General features: G+C 36.5%; 1 protein-coding gene across 8 annotated transcripts in view; it reads right to left on the reverse strand.

The window, feature by feature from the left end:
- Positions 1-2,099: 2,099 nt before the first annotated feature.
- The window catches only part of UBR5 (ubiquitin protein ligase E3 component n-recognin 5), an 84,438-nt gene continuing 62,021 nt past the window's right edge, over positions 2,100-24,516 (reverse strand). For 6 of the 8 annotated variants that reach the window (XM_083854693.1, XM_083854692.1, XM_083854688.1 and 3 more), the window contains 31 exons: positions 23,857-24,003; positions 23,638-23,756; positions 23,415-23,541; positions 23,186-23,315; positions 22,800-22,960; positions 22,055-22,294; positions 21,795-21,918; positions 21,102-21,213; positions 19,926-20,057; positions 19,027-19,284; positions 18,418-18,686; positions 16,637-16,848; positions 16,039-16,269; positions 14,233-14,306; positions 13,502-13,674; positions 13,289-13,402; positions 12,546-12,766; positions 11,785-11,905; positions 11,580-11,678; positions 11,064-11,307; positions 10,370-10,481; positions 9,711-9,855; positions 9,284-9,414; positions 8,333-8,393; positions 7,868-8,043; positions 7,419-7,503; positions 6,373-6,528; positions 5,882-5,995; positions 4,467-4,611; positions 3,803-3,888; positions 2,100-2,713 (listed from right to left, as the gene is read on the reverse strand). In XM_083854693.1, coding sequence (XP_083710819.1) covers positions 2,501-2,713; positions 3,803-3,888; positions 4,467-4,611; positions 5,882-5,995; positions 6,373-6,528; positions 7,419-7,503; positions 7,868-8,043; positions 8,333-8,393; positions 9,284-9,414; positions 9,711-9,855; positions 10,370-10,481; positions 11,064-11,307; positions 11,580-11,678; positions 11,785-11,905; positions 12,546-12,766; positions 13,289-13,402; positions 13,502-13,674; positions 14,233-14,306; positions 16,039-16,269; positions 16,637-16,848; positions 18,418-18,686; positions 19,027-19,284; positions 19,926-20,057; positions 21,102-21,213; positions 21,795-21,918; positions 22,055-22,294; positions 22,800-22,960; positions 23,186-23,315; positions 23,415-23,541; positions 23,638-23,756; positions 23,857-24,003 — 4,732 coding nt within the window. In that variant the 3' untranslated portion in view covers positions 2,100-2,500. The remainder of the gene's footprint in view (positions 2,714-3,802; positions 3,889-4,466; positions 4,612-5,881; positions 5,996-6,372; positions 6,529-7,418; positions 7,504-7,867; positions 8,044-8,332; positions 8,394-9,283; positions 9,415-9,710; positions 9,856-10,369; positions 10,482-11,063; positions 11,308-11,579; positions 11,679-11,784; positions 11,906-12,545; positions 12,767-13,288; positions 13,403-13,501; positions 13,675-14,232; positions 14,307-16,038; positions 16,270-16,636; positions 16,849-18,417; positions 18,687-19,026; positions 19,285-19,925; positions 20,058-21,101; positions 21,214-21,794; positions 21,919-22,054; positions 22,295-22,799; positions 22,961-23,185; positions 23,316-23,414; positions 23,542-23,637; positions 23,757-23,856; positions 24,004-24,516) is intronic. The other 2 variants (XM_083854687.1, XM_083854689.1) reach the window with 2 other exon arrangements.

Raw genomic sequence — 24,516 nt, forward strand, 5'->3', positions numbered from 1 at the left:
AATGCCTTGTGTGTGTATATATGGTGAGCTACTGTACTATCTGCATAACTTTTGTCTAGCTATACATTACAGGACTTAAAAAATGTTTAAGCTATATACAGAAATATATATACATATAACATATATTTATATGTTATACATACACATACACTTATATACATATACACACAATACATATATATATATATACAGTACTTTACATGTATATATGGCCTTTCATCGAAGGGCCTTGGATACTTCTTAGTACATCAAGCCTCACAAAGCTTTGTGAGGGAGGGAGCTTTATTTTACAGACTGGAGCTTTGATGCCTATTGTAAACAGTTTCTTTTGTTGCTTTCTACTAAATTTGCACATTTCAGTTAGAGGCAGTTCTGGTAGTGGAAATAATCACAGCAGTTTGATAGCCAGGCATAAGGTTGATGTTGCTTTGTACCTTTGTAACTTACCCTCCTTAGTATAAGAGAACAGCCATACCAGCATGAATTTTCTCTATACTAAAATGCCTCTGCCTAGATTTGTGAGGCTGTACTGCTTTTTATTTGTTAGCATAGTAAAATCTAATACAGTTTTGAATGTAAGATACACTCGAGGCCACAACAGGAAATCTAAAACAGACTCCACTCCTCATACATTGAAACTATCCTTTTCTGGGCTGGTCAATTTAGAGGAAGTATTAATACCTGCAGAAATAATTCTACATCTATTTATCTGCAGTTTAACTGAAACACAAGCCTGAAACAGTACACCTTATTTAGAAAACAGGATTTTCAGCATCAATTTGGCAAATGGTGATCAGAATTTGTGGTATCAACTGTACTCCATACCTTTAGCAACTAAATAAATGATGAAAACAGAGGCTTTTTTGAAAATCAGATGTAGGTAACTTGTAACTTTTGCTTATCCTAAAACTAGCTGACAGAAAGGAAAACCCAAAGGTGAGTTCCACTAGGATTTGGATGGAACATTACTTCAGTTCTTCCCAACAAAAGGGAGAAAAAAAATCATTAGCATGGACTAATGGGGTCAGAGAAGCAAGAAAGAACATCACCACCACAAAAGCTCTTACCCTCTTATCCCTCAATACTTCAGTCTGCTAAACTTTCATAAATTTATTTTGACACAGAAAAAGTACCTCCCTTCTTCATTAACCAATTTCTACCTCTCAAAAATCTCTCAAGCCTCAGGGAAAAGAAGTCCTAGATTATGGTCAAAGACTGCCCTCCCCAAAAGCAACCAACCATTTCAAAAGTGAACATACAGTAGAACTCACTACAATGAAGTTTGAGTATTTTATTCTAACCTAATTGCCTTGAGATTTTTCAGAACAAGCCACTTTTCCTTCAAACCAATTCTGTTAAAAGGAGGGGTTGCCTGGCCTGTTTATTTCAGGATTCTCTGCTAACTGTAAAATGTGGGCTAAATGTCTTCTGCATGTCAATTTTTCAAGCTACAAAATTCAGATTTTTAATGAACAACTATGTTTAGTGTATGCTGTTAGCTAAAGTATAAATGGCTTGATAAATAAAAACTATTGTTTCTTCAGTATGACTTGGTACTTTGTCTGTAATTTCTTTATTAAAAAACTGTAACAAGATACTTAAAAAAAGGCTAGATACAAAAGAAGTTAAGCAGCTCACGAACATTAAAGTTTTCCAAAAAATGTATCTTCAATAATCATGATCTTATAAACATTTTACAGTTACCAGAAAGTGCCCAGGCTGAGTTTACATAGTTAGATAATGTAGTACAAGTGTTGGGTTAGAACTGGTAGTGGAACAATCTCCTGACTGTCTGTTCACTGTAACAAGGATACAAAAATGTTGATTGTGAACTATGAAATACTGTGCATTGGCCTCATCAAATAAGTACAGGAAAAAAAACCACTAAAGGTACAGATTACATGCAAAATATTAGTGATGGTATCTGATGTGCCAGAGTTCAATGCAATAGAACAAAAATTGCAATGGAAGTGGTTTCATAAGTGAACAATCCCAACTCCGGGATCTGAGCTGTCAGGAACTTTTTACAAGTTCAATATACATGATACACAACTGCAGCCAACCACAAATTAAACACCATTAAAAAAAAAAGTTAAAAACACAGAACATACTTAATTTTTTATTTCGAAATTCCCTACTCCCTCTATACAAGAACCTTTGCTGAAACACTTTCCACAAAGGCAGCAGTGAATTTTCAGAACATTTTACATATTTTCCCTCAGCAAAAAGATAAATCACAGTGTAAATTATATTGTTCTGCTGTCATCTTTGGCTGGGGTTAGGCAAAGGAGTTATTGACTAGCAAACTGTTGCAATCACATATTGCTAGTGCTCCTTAGGCCTTTATGTTACAAATTTAGTACAGGAATGTTTGCATTTAAATCTTTGAAGTACCACCAGGGGTATGACAGCATTAACTTTCATAAACTTTTATAGACAAATGGAAAAATCTACAAAACTTAGCTAGTAATATTACACAGCAATACACACTTTTTATACTCTACACAAAACCAAAATTCTTGGTCTTAATGGCGAGTAACAATTTTTGTTTCAAAATCTGCTTAGAGGAATAGAGTGGGACATAAAGGCGAGAAATGCAAGTGTTTGCTGTTGGAAGATGTTGGTCATCTGGTGGCCTTATTGTGATGGATGGCATAGGCTGGAATCCTTCCTCACTGGCAGGCAATGATGGACTTGAGGTCCAAAAGTAAACCTGAAAAAAGAAGACAGCATTTAAAATTATGATTTACAAGGCTGAGATTCATACTGCCTACAAATTGTGTAGGGACAGGTTAAAAAAGAAATGTACAGTCACAGCAAGTTTGATCATACCATGTTCTCTTCAATATGCCAAACTAAACTGCACAGCCATGCTACTTGCTTCTGTACTAGCTTCGTTCACTTCCCTTCCTCAACTGCTCATTCAGAAAACTGATAAAAGCAGCATTCAAAATTATCCTGTATCAACAAATCCTCAGTAAATGACATGTTCCCAAATCCATCTGGGAAGGTGGTGACTGCCATCAATACAAATTGAATCATGAATCTCTCACAAACCAGTCAGAGACTACAGAATGTAGTGCTAGTACACACAAAAGGCAGCAACAGGGAGTAGTTGGTTTATTATCTCAAGTGTGAAATACTGAGTCACCAACAAGGTGTAACCATAGACACTCCTTAAAAAATGTGCTCTGGGGTTTCTACTTTTCAGAGTACTCTTTGTTTCCTTTTAGTAGACTGCAAGGGAGAGATAGTACCTTAAAGAGTAGGAAGCTAAAAACAGTTTTAAGAAATGTATAACGAATACAATTTACAGTAAAGTTTTTAAAAATTGAATCCCCTGAACACTATCTTACTTTTTCAAGCTTCTCATCAGCTACTTTGAGAAGGACATGCATTACTGACATCTTACAGAAAGGACACACATATTGCCCTCAGAATACACAGAAGTCAGGTGAGTAGATGATCCATGAAGAGAACTCGACCTCAAAACCCTACCAGCCCACAACACAGTTGAGTAACCACAGTTACTCATCTTAGGAGCAACTGTGCAGAGTGAAACTGTGCCTCTGTAAGAGACCTATGAACAGAGAGAAGGACACACCATGCTTACTTTCAGATACACAAAGGTCTAGGATTCACACCTGTTGTTTCCAGAAACAACAGTCTTACCCAACCCTACTACCCTGCTCTGCTACCTTAACTCCTCACAAAGGCTCTGCAGGTAGACATGATTAAGAACAGTATTGGTATCAGTTATTCCAACTCCTCTGCATATTTCCAATGGGAAAGGACAACTTACCAGATCTTGTCTTTCTGTCATACTCATCTTCTCAACTATGGACCAAAACCAACGCTTGAATTGCAAAAGCTTCTCAGCATTTTCTCCTGTGTGAAATAAAAAAGGTATACAATTCAGCTGCTACACTGGACAATAAGATTAAGAGATCTATTTCAAATGTGCTGGAAGTTGGATCTCAGCTACAATTGCATTCATAGTGTCCTGATATTGGACACTAGTAATTTCAAAACTAATAGCTTTGAATGCACAGCCAACACTGACATAACTCAGTACCACTCCTCCCTCCTGACCAAAAAGCCCAACTGCAATTAAATGCAGTTTAAAAATTAAGAAGTATTAAATTTGCATCCATCACATATATAGTTCTAAAGAATTTTCACAAGAAAGATGTTCTATCAGTAACACAATCTGTGTATTTAACATCTAGTGACAGCAAAGTTGAAAAGCATGCTTTCTCCACCCTCCCTTAACTGAAGGTAAATATTTTCTAAGGAATGTAAAAAAATATCCCAAGTAATAACTTTATTACAGCTTTCACTGGCTTATTAACTAATGCCAGATTCTTGAAGAGATAGTTCAAATTTGATGCTGGTAACTACTTCACATAGAAAAAACAGTGTTAAGTTATACCTGCAACTCCGTTTATGACTAAGTTATTTCATACCTGATTCATCATTGAAAGAGGTAAAGCTGATTAGCATTTGCACATTGACTTCACCACAGCCATTTACCAAAAGTCTGAAATCTTCTGCTGTCAAATCTTCTAATGAATTCTTTGGAAGTACATCCAGAAGCCCCTTCCTCATTGCCTTAAGTGAAAACCAAAAAATGCACATTGTAACCCTGTGATTTTAAGATTAACTTTAAACACATTACTGAAAAGTATTGTGTGAAATCCCCTTTAACTCAAGATTCATTATTCTCTGAGCTGTTCTTTTCTTTTAAAGCTTTATTATCTGAGATGCAAATCTTCTAAAACAAAGAACTGCAGCAATTTTTAAACCCTACCTACTAGAAAAAAAGAAAGCAGTAATGGTTTGAGCTAGTATTTCACCAGGAGCAGAAGCACATGCACTCTTTTAATGCTAAAATGTTCAGGTATTTTGTTAAGCCACGCTGAATTTGATGAGAATTTAAAAAAAAAACTCATCTTGCATGTTACTTTTACTTTGCTTCCTCAGACACATGCCAGCTCTGCTTCAAATATGTTACACACACACATACATGCACACACACAGATACTCTATATAAGTAATATCCTGAAAAGGTAGGAAATTCCGTATAAAAAATGGAATACTATGAATCAATTTGCTTTAGAAAATTCCAAAATGAATACAAGTGTAAGGGTCTTCAACTTTTAAAATAAGCAAGAGTCAAACTATTAATATATGCAGACGTGAAGTTCAAGTATCTTAATTCCAGGAACAGGTTATTTCTGTAAGAATTAGGACCTCAGCTGCATGGAGGCAATCTGGCAACCTGCTCCCCTATCTCAGATGTGCAGCAGGAAACCACAATGAGCACAAGCAACAAAGTTTAGATGTAGCATCACATGACAGACTGGCCTTCATTAACTATCTACTAAAATATATTATTACTTCACTGTTATTTGACAAGGGCTTAAAAAAGCAAATTATTTTTAATATGATTTTCTAGTCAATTTTTACATTTCTTGCCAGGTTAGTAGAAGTGGTTTTATAAATGATTTTTCCTTAGAACAAGGATTCAAACAAAACAAAGGTAATAAATTATTAGAACAAAGTAGCTGCCAAATACAAAGTTCCAAGAGGATTTGTGCCATTTGAGCTCAAGAAATGAACGTATATACTTAATCAATGAGACCCACTATAAAAGAAATTATCTTTTTTTTTATGAAATAAATTACTCAAAGTACTGTCTTCACAGTACTGCATAAACAGCTATACAATTACAAAAAAAAATAAAATTATGGTTAATCAAGCCGTCAAGACTTTAAAGAAACCTGATTAGCAACACCAGAATGAGGAGAATAATTAACTGACTGAAATAATACACATTTTTTTTATTATTCTTTTATAGAAAACTCCACTAAAGACTTACATGTAGAGGCTGCTCTGCTACTACCAACATTCGGTGTTCTGCATATTTCCGGACATACTCATATACATTCTGAGGAGTGACTGGTATATTTACACCATTGGAAATAAGCTCAACCTATGGCAAAGAAATAAGGAACATTTAAAAAGGGGAAGAAGAAGAAAAGGGATATAAAGCAAATGAGATTATTAGAACCTCCACAGTATGCTGCAGAGTGATTTATTGCTTAATATACATCTAAGCCCAAGCAAAATTCACTACTACAGGTTAAAGATTCTCTAGGATTGACTACAGTTGCCAGGGTCTACGGTAGGCTCTATATAATTTTCAAAGAAAAAAATCCAGGCTTCAATGTTTAAGAACACTGCACTGAATCCAGGAAGAGTAAAATGTTTTATCTGCCATCTGAGAAGAGCATGGATTATGTGCACACTACAACCTGCATCAGCTGTCAAACTCTGAAACTACAGAGCCACAGATTTAGCCATGCTTACCTGCCCTCCACCCTCCTCCTTACACAGGTCTATTGCAAAGGCTAAATCCATTGCTGCAAACACTGCATCAGCATCTGTACTCTGGGAAGCGAGGATAAGTTGCCGAAGGCTTTCATACATAACTGGATCGAAAAAAGCAAAGTCGTGCCAGTTCACCTATTAAAAAAGAATAGAAGTTTGAAACATAAGTGTATAAGAATATATTCAAAATTATGTGATCTGTACCAGATCCATGCACTAGCAACGAAGTATACAAACACAGAGAAATAAATGCAGTTAAACTCCTACTTTCAGTTTGCTTCAGAAGGTTCATTAGAATACTGGAAGGAATACATATTTAACAAGAAAAACCTGAAGAATTAGAAGGCACTCTTAAAAAACACCACAGGGTATTTAAAGGTCATTTCTGCCATTAACTGGTTTTCTGATGATTATAATATGTTGGATAACTGATGATGTGATCAAAACTGAATTTAAGGAAAGACCAGCAGTAACAAACCTTGGTTTAACTTTGTTGGATCAGATAAAACTTACAATGCCATTGACTAATGCATCAAAACTGCTGTACATTATTAGTTTTTACTGGGCCATGATAGCAGTTTTGGTCTAAAGTTTGGGTAATTATTGCTCTGAATTAAATTATACCTACATTTGAGACAAAATTTTAATTACAAATTAATTCCATGAGCTCTCTCAAATATCCAGAAAAATGCTTTTCTGTAAGCTATTGCCTAGCATTGTCTAACACTATAGTTTCTGAGTCTCAGGAAGAAAAAAAGCAGAGACAGTATGTAGTTTCTGAAGAGAGCTGAAGGCCAACCAATTACAAATCATTACATCTTAGTCAAATACCTGGCTTCTAGTACATCTACTCTGTTCAAAATCTAGGAAACGAAAAAATTACCAGTCCTCAAATTAAAGACCTCCATACAGTTCCAGTATCAACTCAGCTAGTTAATACATATGTGGTTAGGAGGAAAAAGCCCAGTTTTATAGATGAGGTTTTAAGTAATTACAGGAAATTAAAATTGTTGTGTTCAACTTACCTTTCTGCCAAGTAGAACTTTGATTACGTGTCTATTTAATGTGATGGGACATAGTTCATTCTGCAACAAGCACAATCCTAGGATTCTGAAAAAAAACCGTTTGGAGCTTGTTTTGGTACAGCAGAAATTACACTAGAGATCTTTCAGCAAACTCACATTTAAGAATTCCAATATTCTAAGACTTAAGCTGGAGCTAACTTTCCAAAATTTTCAGTTACAAATTAAAATCATGGACATACATGGTTTTTAAAAACGATAAAAAATTAAGATTTAGCAGGAAAAGAAGCCTCAAGTTGACATATGCAAATTCCCCACTATTTAGGCTCAGTTTGAGAAATAGAAACCATTAAAAAAAAGCTTTTTCCAGCTTGGATCATTGTTAGTCTCCCTGGGGTTGTGTATGATTGTCTTTTACATTTTTTCATACTAAAAAGTTAATGGTAGCACACCTGCCAATGTTTCGGAAACAATTCAGCCTTGCTTCTGTGTTTTTACCAGGTCTTGGTGTATAAAAACCTCGTTTTCCAGGTTGGTAGAAAAGTGGTGCATTATCATCCCCATCATCTGTATCATCTAATTCCATATCTACTACACTGCGGCTGGATCCATGTCGCTTTCTATTTTCCTGTTTTGAAAGTCAAAACAGCAATTAACACACTTAATTCTAGTTACTGACACACATCAAGCTATTTCCTGCTACACCCAAAGATTCAGATTCCATTGGTTAAGAATTTCTGTGATATTTCCTAATTATTACATTTAATACTTTTGACTAATTACTGTTAATCCTTCCAAAAGAAAATGATTAAACAGAACTCTGTCTTGCATGATAAAGAAAGCTTCCAATTGTTTCTGGTTTTAAAATAAACTGATAAAACTGAATCTTACATAAATTTTGTGCAACAGGTCATTACCTGCACTTTATCTGAAGAGTCTAGCAATCCAAGATCCAATATACTGTCAGCACCATTCTCCCTTGAGAAGGGAATAAAAACACAGATTTAATTTCACCATCACAGACTCACAGAATGATAGAATAGTCTGGGTTAGAAAGGGACCTTGAAGATCATCTAGTTCCAATCCCCTTTGCTGTGGGCAGGGACACTTTCCTCTAGACCAAGTTGCTCAGAGCCACATCCAACCTAGCCTTGAACACCTCCAGGGATCTACAGCTTCCCTGGGTAACCTGTTCCAGTGCTTCACTCTCCTCACAGTAAGGAATTTCTTCCCATTATCTAATCTAAACCTACTCTCTTTCAGTTTGAAGCTATTGCCCCTTGAATTGTGACTACATGCTCTTGTATAAAGTTCCTCTCCATCTTTTTGTTGGTTCCCTTCAAGGACTGGAAGGTCACAATTAGGTCACCCATAAGCTTTCTCTTTTCCATGCTGAAACAACCCCAGTTCTCTCAGCCTTTCTTAATAAAACAGGTACTCCATTCATCTGATCTTCTTGGTGACCTCCTCTGGACTTGCTCCAACAGGTCCATGTCCTTCCTGTGCTGGGGACCCCAGAGCTGGATGCAGCACTGCAGGTGGGGTCTCACCAGAGAGGCAGAATCCTCTCTCTCAACCTGCTGGCCATGCTGTTTTGGATGCAGACCAGAATACATCTGGCACTTTGCCAGCTCATGTCCAGTTTCTCATCCACCTGCACCCATCAAGTCCTTCTCAGCAGGGCTACTCTCAGTAAGGAACTATCATATTCTGAAACCAGTCAGAATAGATTAAACCAAAGCCAAAAAGTTACTTGTTCAAAGAAAAATATCTAGACTATCAAGGAATAAGCTGCAAGTATTGGAGTTAGATGTAGAACAGTACAAGTACTTTGGCCACAAAATCAATTCTCACTTTTGATACTTTACCTGCCATGTGCAATAATGAGTTCCATTGCTTCATCAACTCTTGCTCTAAGGGAATCTTCACTAGCTAGTAACAGAAGCAGCTGAGCAGGAGACAATTCCAACAACATTCCTGTGATTTTACTTGCAAATGCCTGGGAATAAAGGAGTGATAAGTCTTACTATTCTCCTCCAATTCTCTCATTTTCAAATACGATCCTATGAAAGTTTTGGTGGTTTAAATAGAGAATGCATTACAAGATACCTCCTAAGCTAAACAAAAAATTAGAGAAACAAAATCTTAACAAAATTAAAAAGAAAATAATATCAGTCTCACATGTTTGAATGCTTTCAATTATGTTTCAATTATTTCAATCATGGATAAGGAAATAAAATTTTTACATTACAAGATGACAAGAACAATCATTTAAGTGTATTAGGGAAGTCTTACTGGTTGCATTGCTTGCACTCGAGGGTAGAGCCGTTCTCCAAGGGCTTGTCTGTGTGCTGGCAGAGGGTCAGGGTCATCGCTAGGATTTCCTTCTGATGCTGGTCTAAAAGGCCGTGTGTCAATGGACAGTTGTCTTCTGAAGTCCCTTAAGATAATCAGAGCAGTTTGTACTCACTTCAGAGGAAAAAGGCAAAAATCCTCTGGAAACAATATTATTTGCATACAGATTTATATTAGCATTAGCTTTACTGCAGGAATAGTAGTGTTGCTCATAGCTGCTTGGAGAGAATGAATCAGAAAGAGAGAATCAAAATGAAGCAGAGATTTTAGTATTACTCGTGTTTTGGGTACAGCAGTCAGACATGCCACCAATGGCATTGTTGTTTCTAAACCGCCTCACAATTCTATTCTAGTACACAAGTTTTTGTTATTGTTTTAGCAGAAAAGATTGTGGTGGAAGCATAACCTATTAATGCTAAAGTAAGCATAATAATTCTTAAAATAGTTAAAGAGACTGAATTTCAAGAAATTACACTGGAAATTACTCCTGAAAAAGACTCCTTTAACTGGAGGAAGTAAAAGTACCTTTCCTGACGATATCCAAGGCAATTACTTTATTTGACAAAATATCTTCATCAAGTTAAAGATTTATCACTTACCTATCCCTATCTCTCCGAGAACCAGTTCGCAAGCCACTACTTCTCCGCATTTCTCTCTCTCGCTCCCTTTCCCGATCTCTCTCTCCCCTATTTCGCAATCTCTGCATCAGACCTGAAGGGCAAAAAACCTCATAAACTTAAACATCTTTATATTTCTCTCTCCTACCTAAGTTTCAGTGTAAGGAAGGCAAATTTTTGGAAAAACTTGAAAGACATCAATGAGACAGAACCACTTCATTTGAAGCAGTGACTGGGTTCAGCCAAACTTAAGAAAGGACCTGAAGTATTTGTAGCAATTTAAAAATGACAAAATACTTAAAGAGTTTATATATACTTTCAAAAACATTAAAATGTGTTTGAGTAAAGTCAGATGGAGCAGCCATATTAAAATGTGTAAGCTCTTAATAGCTAAAATCTTGACAATTATTACCTGCTAGAGAGAAGAATGCTCAAAAAATCTGAGCACATCTAAAGCAGACTCTTGTTGCAAGAAAAACAAGAGGTTCCTGTTTTTGAAAGCGTGAGAGGGGAAGCCAATTCCTTGCTTCAGAGAACTAACGCATAATTTTTATGGATTCTGGGCTGAGCTAATAAGAGATGTCTCTGGCACATGCCCAAGTATTTCTATGTAAAAAAAAGCACCCAAGGATTTTTATGAATATTTTCTGTAGATTAACTGCTGTGTATCACTTACTTGTATGGGTACCCTTGTTGGCATTCTGAACGCAATCTAGATTTGGCAGTTTCTCATTTGACAGAAAAGCCTGTGCAATAGCAGTATAAAAGCTTCGTGCTACACCGCTGCCTTCTCCGGGCTCATCCTTAAAAGTAACTTTCACTCTGTGTACAGCCATCGGAGTGGTAGCACACCTGCGACCAAAGTGATTGTTCAGCTGCCTCATGGTCTGCTGAATTAGAAGATCTCTGTCTCGATCAACCTAGTAAAAAATACAAAAAAAATTTCTTTCTTTACCAATTGTCACACTGAGAGACTTTAAGCTTCACAACAGATTTCTGGACACTGCTGCACAGATTCAAAAAATACCAATCAGACTGGGAAAAACTACTACAGAGTAATTGAAACATAACTAACAAAATATGATTTACGACACCTGCCTGCAGACTCTGAAATACAACTTCTCTTATCAAGTTACTGTAATAATTAATCTTTTAATGCAAGTTTATTGAAAGCTTAACTAACATTTTTTACCTCCAGTGTTAGATCCCTTGATTGCTGATTTCTAAGTTTTTCCATCTCCCTGCGGAATTTCGATTCCTTTACTTCAAAGCCTCCTAATTCAGTCAAGATCTAAAAATAATAAAAAAAACCAAACACAAACCCCAAAATCAGAATAATCAGAGAGAGTCACAATTTAGTTGTAAGAGGAACTGTCCTTCCACTGAGAAATACATACCGATCCAGGCTCTGCTCCAACATCTTCCATGAATACTCTACCAAACAATTCCAAAGAAAGGCGCCAACGTCCCAGCAACATGTCATGAGAAATAACCATGCCCATGAAGCTACACTGAGGCCTGACAGAAAGAAGGAGAAATTACAGATACGTGGAATCAAGTTAAATTTCAGACACATTTTGTATACTTTGGCTTTTTCTGACCCTCTGCCTTCAAATAAGTTTTTTATTCCTGATAAACAATGACACAGTACACTAAGTCTGTGGACAAAAGCACATGAAGCTACTTAGCATCAGCAGAAACACAAGTCTTGATTCCAAAGTGTAATCACTTCAAAAGCATGTAACTTTTGCTGCTACATAGAATTTACTGTTACTGGTCTCCCACCAACCAAGACCTTAATTTCTTTTAAAATAGCTGTAATTTGAAGTGAGGGCAGTTGAATCCCTAACTGCATTAAGTGTGGGGCAGCACCACCAGACACAGATGGCAAGCTGTTGATTGCAAGTCCTCAGCTTGGCTACCCAGGACATCACAGTAGGTCTGCAGCAGGAAGTCAGGAAGTAAAGGAATTTATCTACAGTTTGCACAGACCTCTTGGAAGACTGTTCAACTATTCACTTTAGAAGCTACTAATCACCAACTACAAATGCAAACTAAATTAAGCTACCCATTTTAATTTTAGAAAGACTTTCCAGAGTCCCAAACAGCTATTTATCAGAGCAGTGATATTTGAAAGAGTAATTTTTAACTCAGCTACCTGAAAGATGTGAGGGGTGGCCCTTCACTTTCTGTCAATCCTATCTCTGCCAACAAGCTGCTTTTCAGTTGTGCTGCAAGATCGTGAGCTGAAGGCCCTGGTTTTGAACTCTCAGATTCTTCTGTAGGCACATTTTGTTCTTCCCCTTCCTTCTTTTGCCGATTTTGCATGCTCATAACATTTTTTAAGTTGGCCGCGTAAGACATTTTAGTTGGAAGGACCTAAAGGGAAAATAAAATTTAATTGCACTTTCAAAGCAGCCTAGGCTTTTTCAGCACATATATTCATAGATGTGTATTTTAAATCACAAAGAAGTGAACACTGTAATTGACCTTTTAAAACACAGTGACCTCAATCATTTCAATAAATACAGAAAAAAATGTTTTCCCCACTGCATATTTCTGTTCCATATGCTTGCCAATTAATATGCAGTCTAAAGGCAAGTCTGATTTATAGGAAGATTTTTATATTTTTATCAAAAAATAATTATATAATTAGCATTCCAAAATTACCTAAGAATTGTACTGCTGCATTTAAAAATACTACCTGAAAGTTGCTATATATCAATAATCATCAAGTTTCTTTTCATAAGGATTTCAAGTTTTCACAGGCACTGGGCTTTTAAATTATCATTCTAAAAGCTACATAAAATTCTCTCTGAGAACACTGAAGTGTCTTTTTACAGAATGAAGGTTCTAGTTTAAATTCCCATATTGCTTAAAGTACTAAAGCTTTACATTTACCTCAAGGCAGTTTCTATCCACTGTAACTTCCATTAAGCACTTGCCGTTGTTGGCAGAAGATGAGTACAGACCCTGACTGGGTCGGCCAAACAGATCTTCCTTGCGAGCATTTGGCTGAAAAGCAACAAAAGTGTTCTGGGTCAATAATATACTTCGGTGAAGAACGAGAAAGCAAACTGCACTTTTCTTCCAAAACACCATCTCTGATGTCACCTGTAATAGATGTGGCTGGTCTGCCAAGGGGATGGCCTCTGCCAGAGGAACCTCAAAAGGATTGGGTGGAATGCAGCCAAGGAACGTCATTGAGTCTGACCGTCTGAAAAATGGATGGTTTTGGCCAGTCTCTGCTGGGAGGGTGTCATCATCTTTGTCGTTGAGTGTAGCACCTAAACATCAGAGATTTCAAATCAGTTTTCACAGTTATAAAAGCAAAGGACATAAAATGCTAAAAATTAATATCCTTCCCTCTTAGCTGCCTGACTAGAAGAGAATCTCTGCAAATGTAATACTTCTACAGGATGCTTCTGCAAATGCTGTATCTTTATTAATTGGCTTAGTTATCATTATTCTTTTTACTATACCTAGTTTTACTGAACAGGCACTCTATGTAGGAGTATACATTCTACCATTTTCAGCACAGTTTCATTAGATTAAAAAAAATCAGTTTAACTGTGATTCAAATTTTAATGTAGAATGGTAGGTAAGGGCAGAAATATTGCAATTTAGCGAGAAAAGAAATGAAAAGATGGCTCTGAAGTAAGAGGCAATAAAATAGGCAATGGCAGAAGAAACTTGGTAAAGTAACAATGCTAAGAAAATCTTACTAAAACCCAACTTTACATACATAAGCAGCAAAATTTATTTAAAGTCTCAGCTAGTTGAAGGGAAAAAGCACTAAGAAAGTCTGGCATTTTGGTATGCTATGTCAATTTTTGTATACTAACTTTGATTGGTATCATCATCATTTTCATGTTCTGAATCTTCGTTGTCAAGACCCAGTTCCAAAAGCTCCCGAGTTCTTAATAAAAACACCCAAAACAACAACAACAAAAGAAAAGAAAAAAGAGTCAATCATCTTGAAGAAATTATTAGGCAAAACATCTATATTTGTAGCATAATCAGGAAGTGTACTTAAGAGTTATACATAGCAAAGACAAAACTCAAGCACTGTAGAGAACTCATTACACACTCACTGTATCACTCACAGTTACCCTTTGAGCCATTTGGCCATCTACCAATTTTGATCTTAAAAGTTACAGCTTTGGGCAATAATGCTGGTTTTAAACACGATATCAATATAAAATCCTAGGAATCCTGCATTAGTGGAAGAAATATGCAAGTGAACACTACTTCAAAATTAAAAAAAAAATCTCATTGATGTAATTTCAGAAGGTAAGTCTGCAAGCTGCACATTAAAAAACTTGATTTCACTGTATTATACTACAGTTCTGTCGAGAACTTTGATTAATATTAATTTCAGGCAGTTTATGCATTTTGAAATGTGTTCTGAAACTAGATGAAGACTGATAAAAGTTGATTTCACTCAGACTACTAATATGCATCTAACAGAAAAAAACTGTTTGAACCACTCACTTTTAATTGGTCTAGGCCTTTGTAGTTTTAAAAGTATTTAATGCAAATTTTGCAATTCTTTAATGAACAGTTATTTGAGAGGTTTCAGTATGTGAATTTTTTTGGGGAAAAGCAGTTTCTGGAAGTATGTTATTGCCTGGAAAAGGGTTAAAGCTGTGGCTATAACTACTCAAGTCAGACAGTACAAAAAGTTGATTACTGTACTATATAATTCTTACTTGTGAGGACACTACTGTCGATAACACCCCTCTGATACACCTCTGAGGTCCTAACAAACCTTACATTACCAAGATAAATAGAACATAGTATTGCAACTGAAGTAGCAATTCAATATATATCTAAAATATCCATATCTCATATTTTACAGTTACTGAATTTGTAGAGGAAATGGAAAGTTAAGTTTGACCCGCAGTATTGAAAATTAGGAGCAGAAAGGGGCAAAGATCTGCATTTAACTCGTTGACTAGGACTGCTTGAATACAATACCTAAAACCTAGTAAGAAATGAGAACAGACGGTGTCGACTACCAACATGTGGACATTTCTATTAGCATTAATTGGCATATAAAATAAAAAAATAAAAAAATATAAAAAGAAATCTTAAAACACCTTAAAATTAATAAACGTATCTTGTAAAATGCCATAGTTGAAATAGCAGCAACTCAAGAACATTTTCACTATTGATTTCCCTACTGTGCTTTAAACATCAGGTGAGTCTTAAATGCACATAACCAAATGGAAAACAAAACCACAAAGCCCATTATATCAGATAATGACATTTTCTCCAATGTAACCTCTAATATGTTTAACAAGTATCTAAGTAAGTTGTTATCATGTCAAATGCATGTCTCATGTCATTAACTGAGAAACTGACCTGAGTATGTCTTTTAGAGGCACGGCTACAGAGTTTAAAATCCAACTCAAGTTTCAACAGTAAGAAAACGTATTACAGCATAAAAAGAAGTGAACAGGGTACTGCAACAGGCTTTTAACACAGGTGCGTTATATACCATTATAGAAATTCTTTTTATAGTATGTATGTTACTACACACACCCACATACAGACATACAGATTAATGCATGTATTTATATGAGTTGCTGAGGAACAATGCCAACGACTTTTACTTAAGTTTTTTTCCTAGGAGTCAACCTCAATACCTTTTCCTTTCCAGCTGAGGAGTATCCAACGTTGTCTGTTGATTCATTGCTTTAATCCAATAAATAAGGGCTTGAAAAACGTATGCTACGTGTTTTAGTGAGCAGACATCCAGAACAGGAAGCACATCCGAGTGCTCATCGTTGTGAGAGCGCATCAAGGACAGTGCGTAGTTCAGGAAATCACCGCGTGCTGACATCATTCCCTGACGGGCACTGAGTAAAGTAGCACGTCTAGAGAAGGAAAAGGATTGAATACAGGGACATCAGGCATCACAGGAGAACACACACTTTATTAATAAGCCTTACATTTGAAATTTGGATGTAAAATCTCAGTGAACTCCACACAAAAATAGTGATAACAAGCTACAAGCATAGAACAAGCAGTTCAGATGCAGTACTTTGTAAACAGGTAATGCTCAAGATGAATCTAGCATGTCAGAATAATCCAAACAGTAGCAACAACACAGGAAGCCAACTTAAATCAAACAGTAACTACATTCCAGTGCTGCAAAATTAGATTCCTAAGATGTCTGTGAATAAGATTTGACTATAGAACTGATAATTCATATTGCATGCAGTAATCAAACTATTTTCATACCTTCTTCCCTCAAGTGTTCTCAAGCTGGCTTCCTCACGGGCTGTCATCCTTTCCCTTCTAGCTGAGTTCTGAGAAGCATGGAGAGGATGATTTGGATGCCCAGGATCACCAGCAGATGATAATGCTGAACCATAACGCAGCTGAGCTTCAGTAGAATCCATGATACTGACCATCCAATTCCAAGTAGGAATAAGCTTTTCTTCTACATAATTCTAGAGAAAATGAGGTTTAATTGGTTTTGCAAACAATACAACTAGATGACAAGAATCAAATCTTCCTGATTCCCTACGGAGAGGCTGTAAAACCAGGCTCAAGAATTACTGATCATCAGTTTCTGAAAGCTTTGTTGAGACTGCTGATTTACTGTGGTGGTATGCAGCTCTCATCACATAACACTTTGATATGTATAAAGCATTCTCATCATCTCTCTCGGGCATCTCTTCTACTCCTCCCCTTATGACCACTCAGCATCTCCCAGGTGCACACAACTTGGCAACTGCAGCTTAATTCCTGACTTCCTATTAGCTTTGTTTACCCCAGTGTTTGAGCCCAGAATATCTTTGTAACCTTCCTCTCTCAAATCAGAAGTCTTTTCCTTCCATCACACTGTGAAAACAGAGCCATACAAATACCATGTGGCTCAGTTACAAGAAAATATATTGTCAGCAGGTCTCCACATCCCTACACAGCGCTACTAACAGAAAACAGCATCCCTTGATTTCCCCACACAGCAGCTGTTATACCGACAGCTGACTTCTGTACTAAATTCAGTACATATAAATTTTACCCTACACACTATGTCCTGGTACAAGTTGATACGTACTTTCTGAACACTCTGGAGTCCCTCCTGCCTTGTCAGTCTCTGAAACTAATGTCTATACATGGAAGGGAAGACTGCTGCCTGACAGGTATTTTCTCTACAGATGCATTTTACATAAACTTTTAAAAACAGACAGTCAAGAGCACTGTATAAAAAATATGTGCAAAACATGGAAAGGATGACCATGTCCTTGAAGGACAAGACGGTGAACAGTACATTTACCTGTATGAATCTTTTATCTCATTTAATTATTTGGCCCTTACTAACTTTCTTCTTATATAGACTCAACATTTTATGTCAAATAGAATATGGCAATAGATGTCTAGCAGAAATCCCATGTCAATTCTGACTTAACTATTAATTACATACCAGTGACATTGTTTAAACAAAATCAACTGAAGTTCCTTTTCTTGAAAGAATATATATATATATATATATATATATATATATATGAAATACTACCAATTTAATGAAATAAGTAACCAGTTACTTTAGCCCACACTCTCTCTTAACATAAGAAGAAGCTGAGAATGCTGGGACACTTTAGATAGAAGAAACAAACTCAGGAGGATCTTACCAGTGTGTACAAACACCTGATAAAAAGATATGAAGTATACAAACCCAGACTCTTCTTAGTGATACTCAGTGAATAGACAAGTGGCAACAGGTACAAACTGAAATACTTGGCAAGTCCCTTTAAACCCAAGAAAAATCCTCTTTAACTGTGAGAGCTGTCAAGCACTTGAAAGGCTGTTCAGAGCAGCTGTGGAATCTCCATCCTTGGAGATAGTAAAAACCTAACCAGACAATCCTGAGCAGCCTGTTCCTGTTGACTCTCAAAGAAATTTAGACTAGCCAATATGCAGAGGTCACTTTCAATCTCAACAATTCTATAATTTTACCTAAAAAAACCCAGCTGTATTGAAATTACATTTCTCTACGAAAATTTCCATGTTCTTACCTGCAAGTTAACTGCATCTTGATAAGTCAGCTTCACTGCAGCTGGAATCTGGGAGTATACCAAGTGATTGTATTTGGGAATCAGACCCATCAGGTCAGATATCTGCCGTATCACAATACTGTATGCTCTTGCTAAGCTGCTTGCAGATGTTAAATAGCTGCTTGCATTGCTGGCTTCAAGTGCTGCAGCAGCTGCTGCAGCACTTGTACTGATGGTACCACTCCGACGCAGGTTTGAGGGATCAATATAAATCAAGCCTGCTGAACTTGCTGAACACAAAAGAAGAGATGACATTAATGAATTCATTTAATCTTTGCTATGTCGCTTGTGTATTGATTTCATGAAGATTTACAGAAAAAAACTTGTAAATATTACTGGCACCATAACTGTAACTAGCTAATAATTACTAGCTACAGTAAGCATACTCAGATCTTGATTGCAAAAGATCTTTTCCTTTTTTAAAATTCAAAACTAGAACTGGAACAGTCAAGGTAGGCCAGCAGTACGACAAAGAGATAAGATTTCATCCTTAAGAGAATAAACAAAAGTAGAGGAAGGAACAAAGCCAGAGCTAGCTGGCTTTCATGCATGCAATTCCCTCAGACTTGCCTGCTGGCGTTGACGTACTAGAGGGAGCTGTGCTGGTAGTCCTCTGGTTTTGGGTATTCCGTACAGCCCACTGCATGGAACGAGGAGCCTGGGCAGCACCGTTGGCATGGGAACTATTGGTGGTTCTCTCCAGAGGCTCATCAAGCATGAAGGTCTCCTGCTCTATGTCATCACTCTGACTGCTGCTGCTATCAGAGTCACTGGAATCATTTGACTGAGAGTCATCTTCAGAAAAAAATGCTGGAACACTGCTAGCTCCTGTTGAGAAAAATAAGCAACAGTTGACAGCTCTAGACCTGTGCACATATGCATGTATCATGTCAGCATAGGAGACCTCTTCCATGAGAAACTACACTATACTAAAAATGTTCAAGTACCACTATTGAAAATGTTCAATAAATTATCCTTGGAACATACTGCTGATTCTCCACAGGTGTAATGAATAAGCAGTATGATTACTCACACTTTAAAATATAAATTAAGAAGTACTTTGACCTAAAAATTCTTTACTGATTCTACCCTCAGGAAAAGAATTCTAAAAATTATATTTCCAAATTGGACAGTAAGGCAGTTGCTCTCAAAAATCTGCACAATGATTGCTCGGGTTCTGTGTATTGATTGAAATCACAAACTATTGTTTTAACCTTCTACACTTAAAAATAAGTGAGAACATTTAATTTCACTACACAAGAGCACAAGGTAATTTCTAACACATGCAGATGCTCCGTAAGAGCAAAAAATGTAGGTCACATCTAAATTAATTTCCTTGTTCAAAAAGTCTGTACAGTACCTTACTATTACAGCAAAGGAAAAACAGGAAATCTGGGGAAGGAAGAGCATACTTACTCCTAGTATCTAAATTTAACCAGCTCAATCAGACCCAAAAAGATGTGGTGTACCTGCTTCTGACCCAGCAGTAGCTGCAGTGACAACACTCCTGCGCCCACTGGCATTGTCCTGGTTACTGTGGTTACTCTCACTGTCACTTTCTGTTTCAGCAGCAGCTAGCAAATCCAACTCCATATCACTGCCTATAAAAACAATGGACAAAACATGTCATGTTTAGGAGACAAAATTATAATTACTGTAGTGACTCACCTAAGACAGAAACAAACCACAGACACTCTTACTATAGCAGGAGTTAAGGGATATCCAGGGGGATAAAAGCAGTGCAGACACCCAACACCTGGAGCATGTTTTCTTATTTTCCAGCAATTTGCCACTCGCTCTCACTCTGCACTGTACATGTACATTCAACACACAGTGAAAATAAAAGCTTTTAGGATTCAAAATAAGTCACTCCAGCAAGAGACTCCACAACTCTTCATACACATGTACTAGGACAATTTACTATATGCTATTTCAACTAGTATTTAAGGAATACTTGAAAACTTAAAAAAACCCAAATTAAATATACAGCTTCTATTCCAGTTTTAAGCTTTAAGAATGAAATGTTTGAATAGTCAGCTAATCAGTAAAGAGATTTACTGTACTGTAAGTGGACTGACTGGAACAAAAAGCACAGTGAAAAAGAGAAGATAACTTTCTTAAAATTATAACTTTGGGTCATCTAATCCCAAACTAAGTGATACGAGATAACCCATATTAAATTCAAATGTTTTCATACAGGACTGATTAACTATGTCTACAAAATATTGAACCATAATTTAGTACTTTGTGATCAGTTTGAGAACTAGCTTGCCATGATTCAAATCACTTTTGAGAACACATCTACCATTATCGTGGTTTGACACTGGCCTAACCATCAACATGTTACAGCAGCAAATGCAAAAGGTAAAATACATTGTTAACCAAGAATATAGTAACATCTGATACCTTCGGAAACTTAATATTTTCTCCTCAACCAGAAAAACTTCATGTACTTTGTCTATTACATGTTATGTCTAATTTCACACATCTCCTTCTGTAAAATGAGCAGTCTGGAACCCTTAGATTCTGTCTAGTCATGCAAAACTCCCAAATCGTTATCACTGGGGACTCCAAAGATGTTTTTCTTTTTGACACATAGTTTTCCTGCTCAAACAGTAAATGTGCAGGATGCACGTTTTACATACCATCCTCATCATGCTCATCATGCTGTCCTTCTGCTTCAGCATTTTCTTCACCGTGTTCTTCCTGTTCGTCATGATGGTCTTCTTCACCAGCCACCCCCTCAACCACCTCAACCTGGAAAGTGATTGTAATATTATGCCAGACTATCTTCAATATCAGAGAATCTACGTGTTTTCCAAAACAGAGTGCAAAGTTTGATTTTAAAAAACACATCTTGGAAAGATGACCTCAAAATTGAACTGATGTGAATGAAAAATGAACTTAGAGCCACAGTAGTTGTACATGGCTGTACCATTTAAAGTGTTGCAGGAACAAAACTCACATATACAAATAAAACAGCCTTGGACATTAGATTTTAATGCTGTAAGGATAAAACTGACTACACAACCAATAATTAGCTTCTAAATACTGAAGATGTATCATGTGCTGAAAAGCCCTCTAGCTCTCTAACAGAACCTACATAATAGTTGCCATGTACTGAAAGACTTTAAAACTTTTTAAACAGGAGAAATAAAATAGAAAACAATAATTACCAAGTTCTATTAAAAATGCTTACTATAAGATTTCATTAAGTACTACTTAACATCTTCTCAAAATCAGATGCATGGATTTCAGGTTCAGAAGTTAAAGCATGGGCTAATGTATTAGGTGTGCCATATTGAGAAGAAAAAACAAATACAGAAAAGAAAACTGACCTCTTCTACATCAGCTGAAACAATATCATCTTGTTCTTCATCCCTGCCACGAACTGGTTGTGACTGGCTGATTCGTCTTTGCTGAGGATTCCTTATTATATAGGATGACTGAGATTGACTAGAACTTAAAAATACATAAAAATAAATCCTCAAAAAGAGTAGATTTAGACCTCTGAATATCATTTAATAGAAAGCTAACAAAAACTCCAAAGTAAAGAAGTCTTTGAATAAAACAGATAGTAAACTTCAACCAGTTTTACCTGCTAGACTGGTCGGATGATGGTCTGGGAGGCAGAGGCTCCACAGAAAACAGTTCTTCACTTCCCTGCATGGCATCTATGCTAGTGCTAGCAAGAGTAAAGGGCGCTGTAGGACGTGCAATTCCCATCCTGACTGGAATAATTAGAGATTCTGCTACATTGCACAGCTCTTCAACAGCATAGGGCAATAATGCCTGGAATACACGTTTACATTTTCCAATTGGCTGTGGAATAAAATTGCTGCAGGAAAAATACAGAAAGATAAATGTCAAATATATTTTTTTCCCAAAAAAACTTCATGGCAATATTAATTGTTCTAATTTTTTTCTCAAGAAATCATCTTTAGGAGATACATGCATTTATGTGTATAGAAACAATATGCACCTATTCAAGTCAGTGAAAAACATTAATCATTCGATAATTCAAGACTAAAGCTTGATATCTAAATCTACTACTGACAAACAACCATACACTGTCATTTTAATATGTTTAAAAAATCTATTTCCAAAAACCCTAACACTGTAAACAAAAGGTTTGGTATGAACATGAAAGTTTAACAAGCATTGCATTAAGAAGTTACATGACATACCAGAAGCTATTGTGCATCTTTCCAAATCTGTCTACAGAATACAAAAGAGTTCAGATATTTCTGCCTATTGTTGATTTTTATCAACTCATTTGATAAGGAAAAAAATGTAAATAAAGGAAAAAAGCACTACAATCAACACAAATTTTCACCACTTACTTTTTCTTTTTGGAGGAAGCCATCTCCACACTAAGAATGACAAAGACTCTTGCCACAGACCGCAGGAATCTCATTGTAACCGCAATAGCTTCTTCTCTGCGTCCTGGTGTATACTTGTTCTGTAATTCCTTTACCAGAGTACCCAGCAAAGTATCTAACAGCTGAAGAAAGAGGTCATTACAACTCATTAGCTGCACGTAATTTTGAAGCATGAAACAAGAGAGATTAAAACTCAAAGGGAGATCACAGTCATAACAGTATAAATTCACAAAACCAAGATTAACTTGAACTTACTTTCAAATTAGTTTCCAACCACATGACCTGAGATACCTTTTAATATCACATTATTCAGAAAACTTATGTAAAACATAGCTAAGAGTGCTTACCAAAATGTCTGCTGTACATTTGACAATAAGGCAGTGTGTAAAACAGTCCAGGCGAATGGTTCCACTTTGCTGATTAAGGTAAACTTGCTCTTCAGGCAGAAGATGACCTATCCTACTGCTTGCACTAAGACTTGGAAAAAACAAAAAGAAAGGAAATAAATTTATGTAAATCAGCAGGTGTCAAATATCAGATCAAACTTTATATCAACAGCTATGTGTAGATACACACGGGTCTTTATTTTCCTGGGAGCCAAACATGATCATGGACTTCAGTGCATTCCAGTCTTGTAAAACACGCTCCAGAGCTAGCTGGGCAAAACGAGGAGGTTCTAAATCATGATCAGGCATATCAGAATCTAGAAAGACAAACAAACAAAACAAAACAAAACAAGCATAAGGAGGAGGTACTGAAATATGGAGTTTGCTATTAATTTCACTGAAACAGCTCTTACCTTCAGGATTGGCAGTTTTACGATTACGATCTTCCCTGATTCTAGGTGGTCTGTACTGGCAGTGTTCTACAGTTTGCCTGGCAACTGTCTGTACTAAGAACAACAGCAGATGTTCTCCCCTGTGATGAAAAAAAAATGTTAGTGGAAATACAATATTCCACATATATTTACTAAATAATTTTAAAATTTCTGCCCTAGGCAATGCTAACGTGAACTTGCCTGCTATTTGGCATGGTGACAAGATTTGTGGTGGTAAGCAGGCGGTACAGGAGATCAAGGCGAGCAGACTTCTGTCCAGCAATTAGTGTCTTACACTTGCACTTCTCCCAGCAATCACAGTAGGCTGTTGGGGATGTTCGTTTGAGCCTACAAGAAATAGAAAAGGTGAACTGCAACACTGTTCAGAAAAGTACCGCACCAAACATACCAAACAAGCTGAGGGTGTTAGTGTATATGCTTAGATTCCTTCTGAAGTTTTTTGTTTCTCATAGTAGCAAAATGCCAAAACCTAGCCTAAAAAAGGGAAATATAGGTTTTATATGTGGCAGCACTTGACATTTGTCATCCATGTTTCCTACACTCATCTTAAGAGGGCAGTTTCACTACCGAGCTTTTCAAAATGCCTCAGTAAAACTCATCCAAGATAATTTATTCTTCCCTAAAACACCATCCATCCACGAAAGTTAAGCTGAAAATACTCATGACATGTAGTAAAATCTCAGTAACTGTTAAAGAGCTGAGAATATCTTTAAAATTGTATTTATTAGCTTATTACAGCTAGGATATTAATGCTGTAACTTTTACACCCTGTAACAGCAGGACAGAACACATGCAGCTCCAAAGCTTTGGGCCAGGTTGATTTGAGATTTCTTGATTGTT

Source organism: Zosterops lateralis (assembly GCF_965231275.1).
Source record: "Zosterops lateralis genome assembly, chromosome: 1".
NCBI classification, from domain to species: Eukaryota; Metazoa; Chordata; class Aves; order Passeriformes; family Zosteropidae; genus Zosterops; species Zosterops lateralis.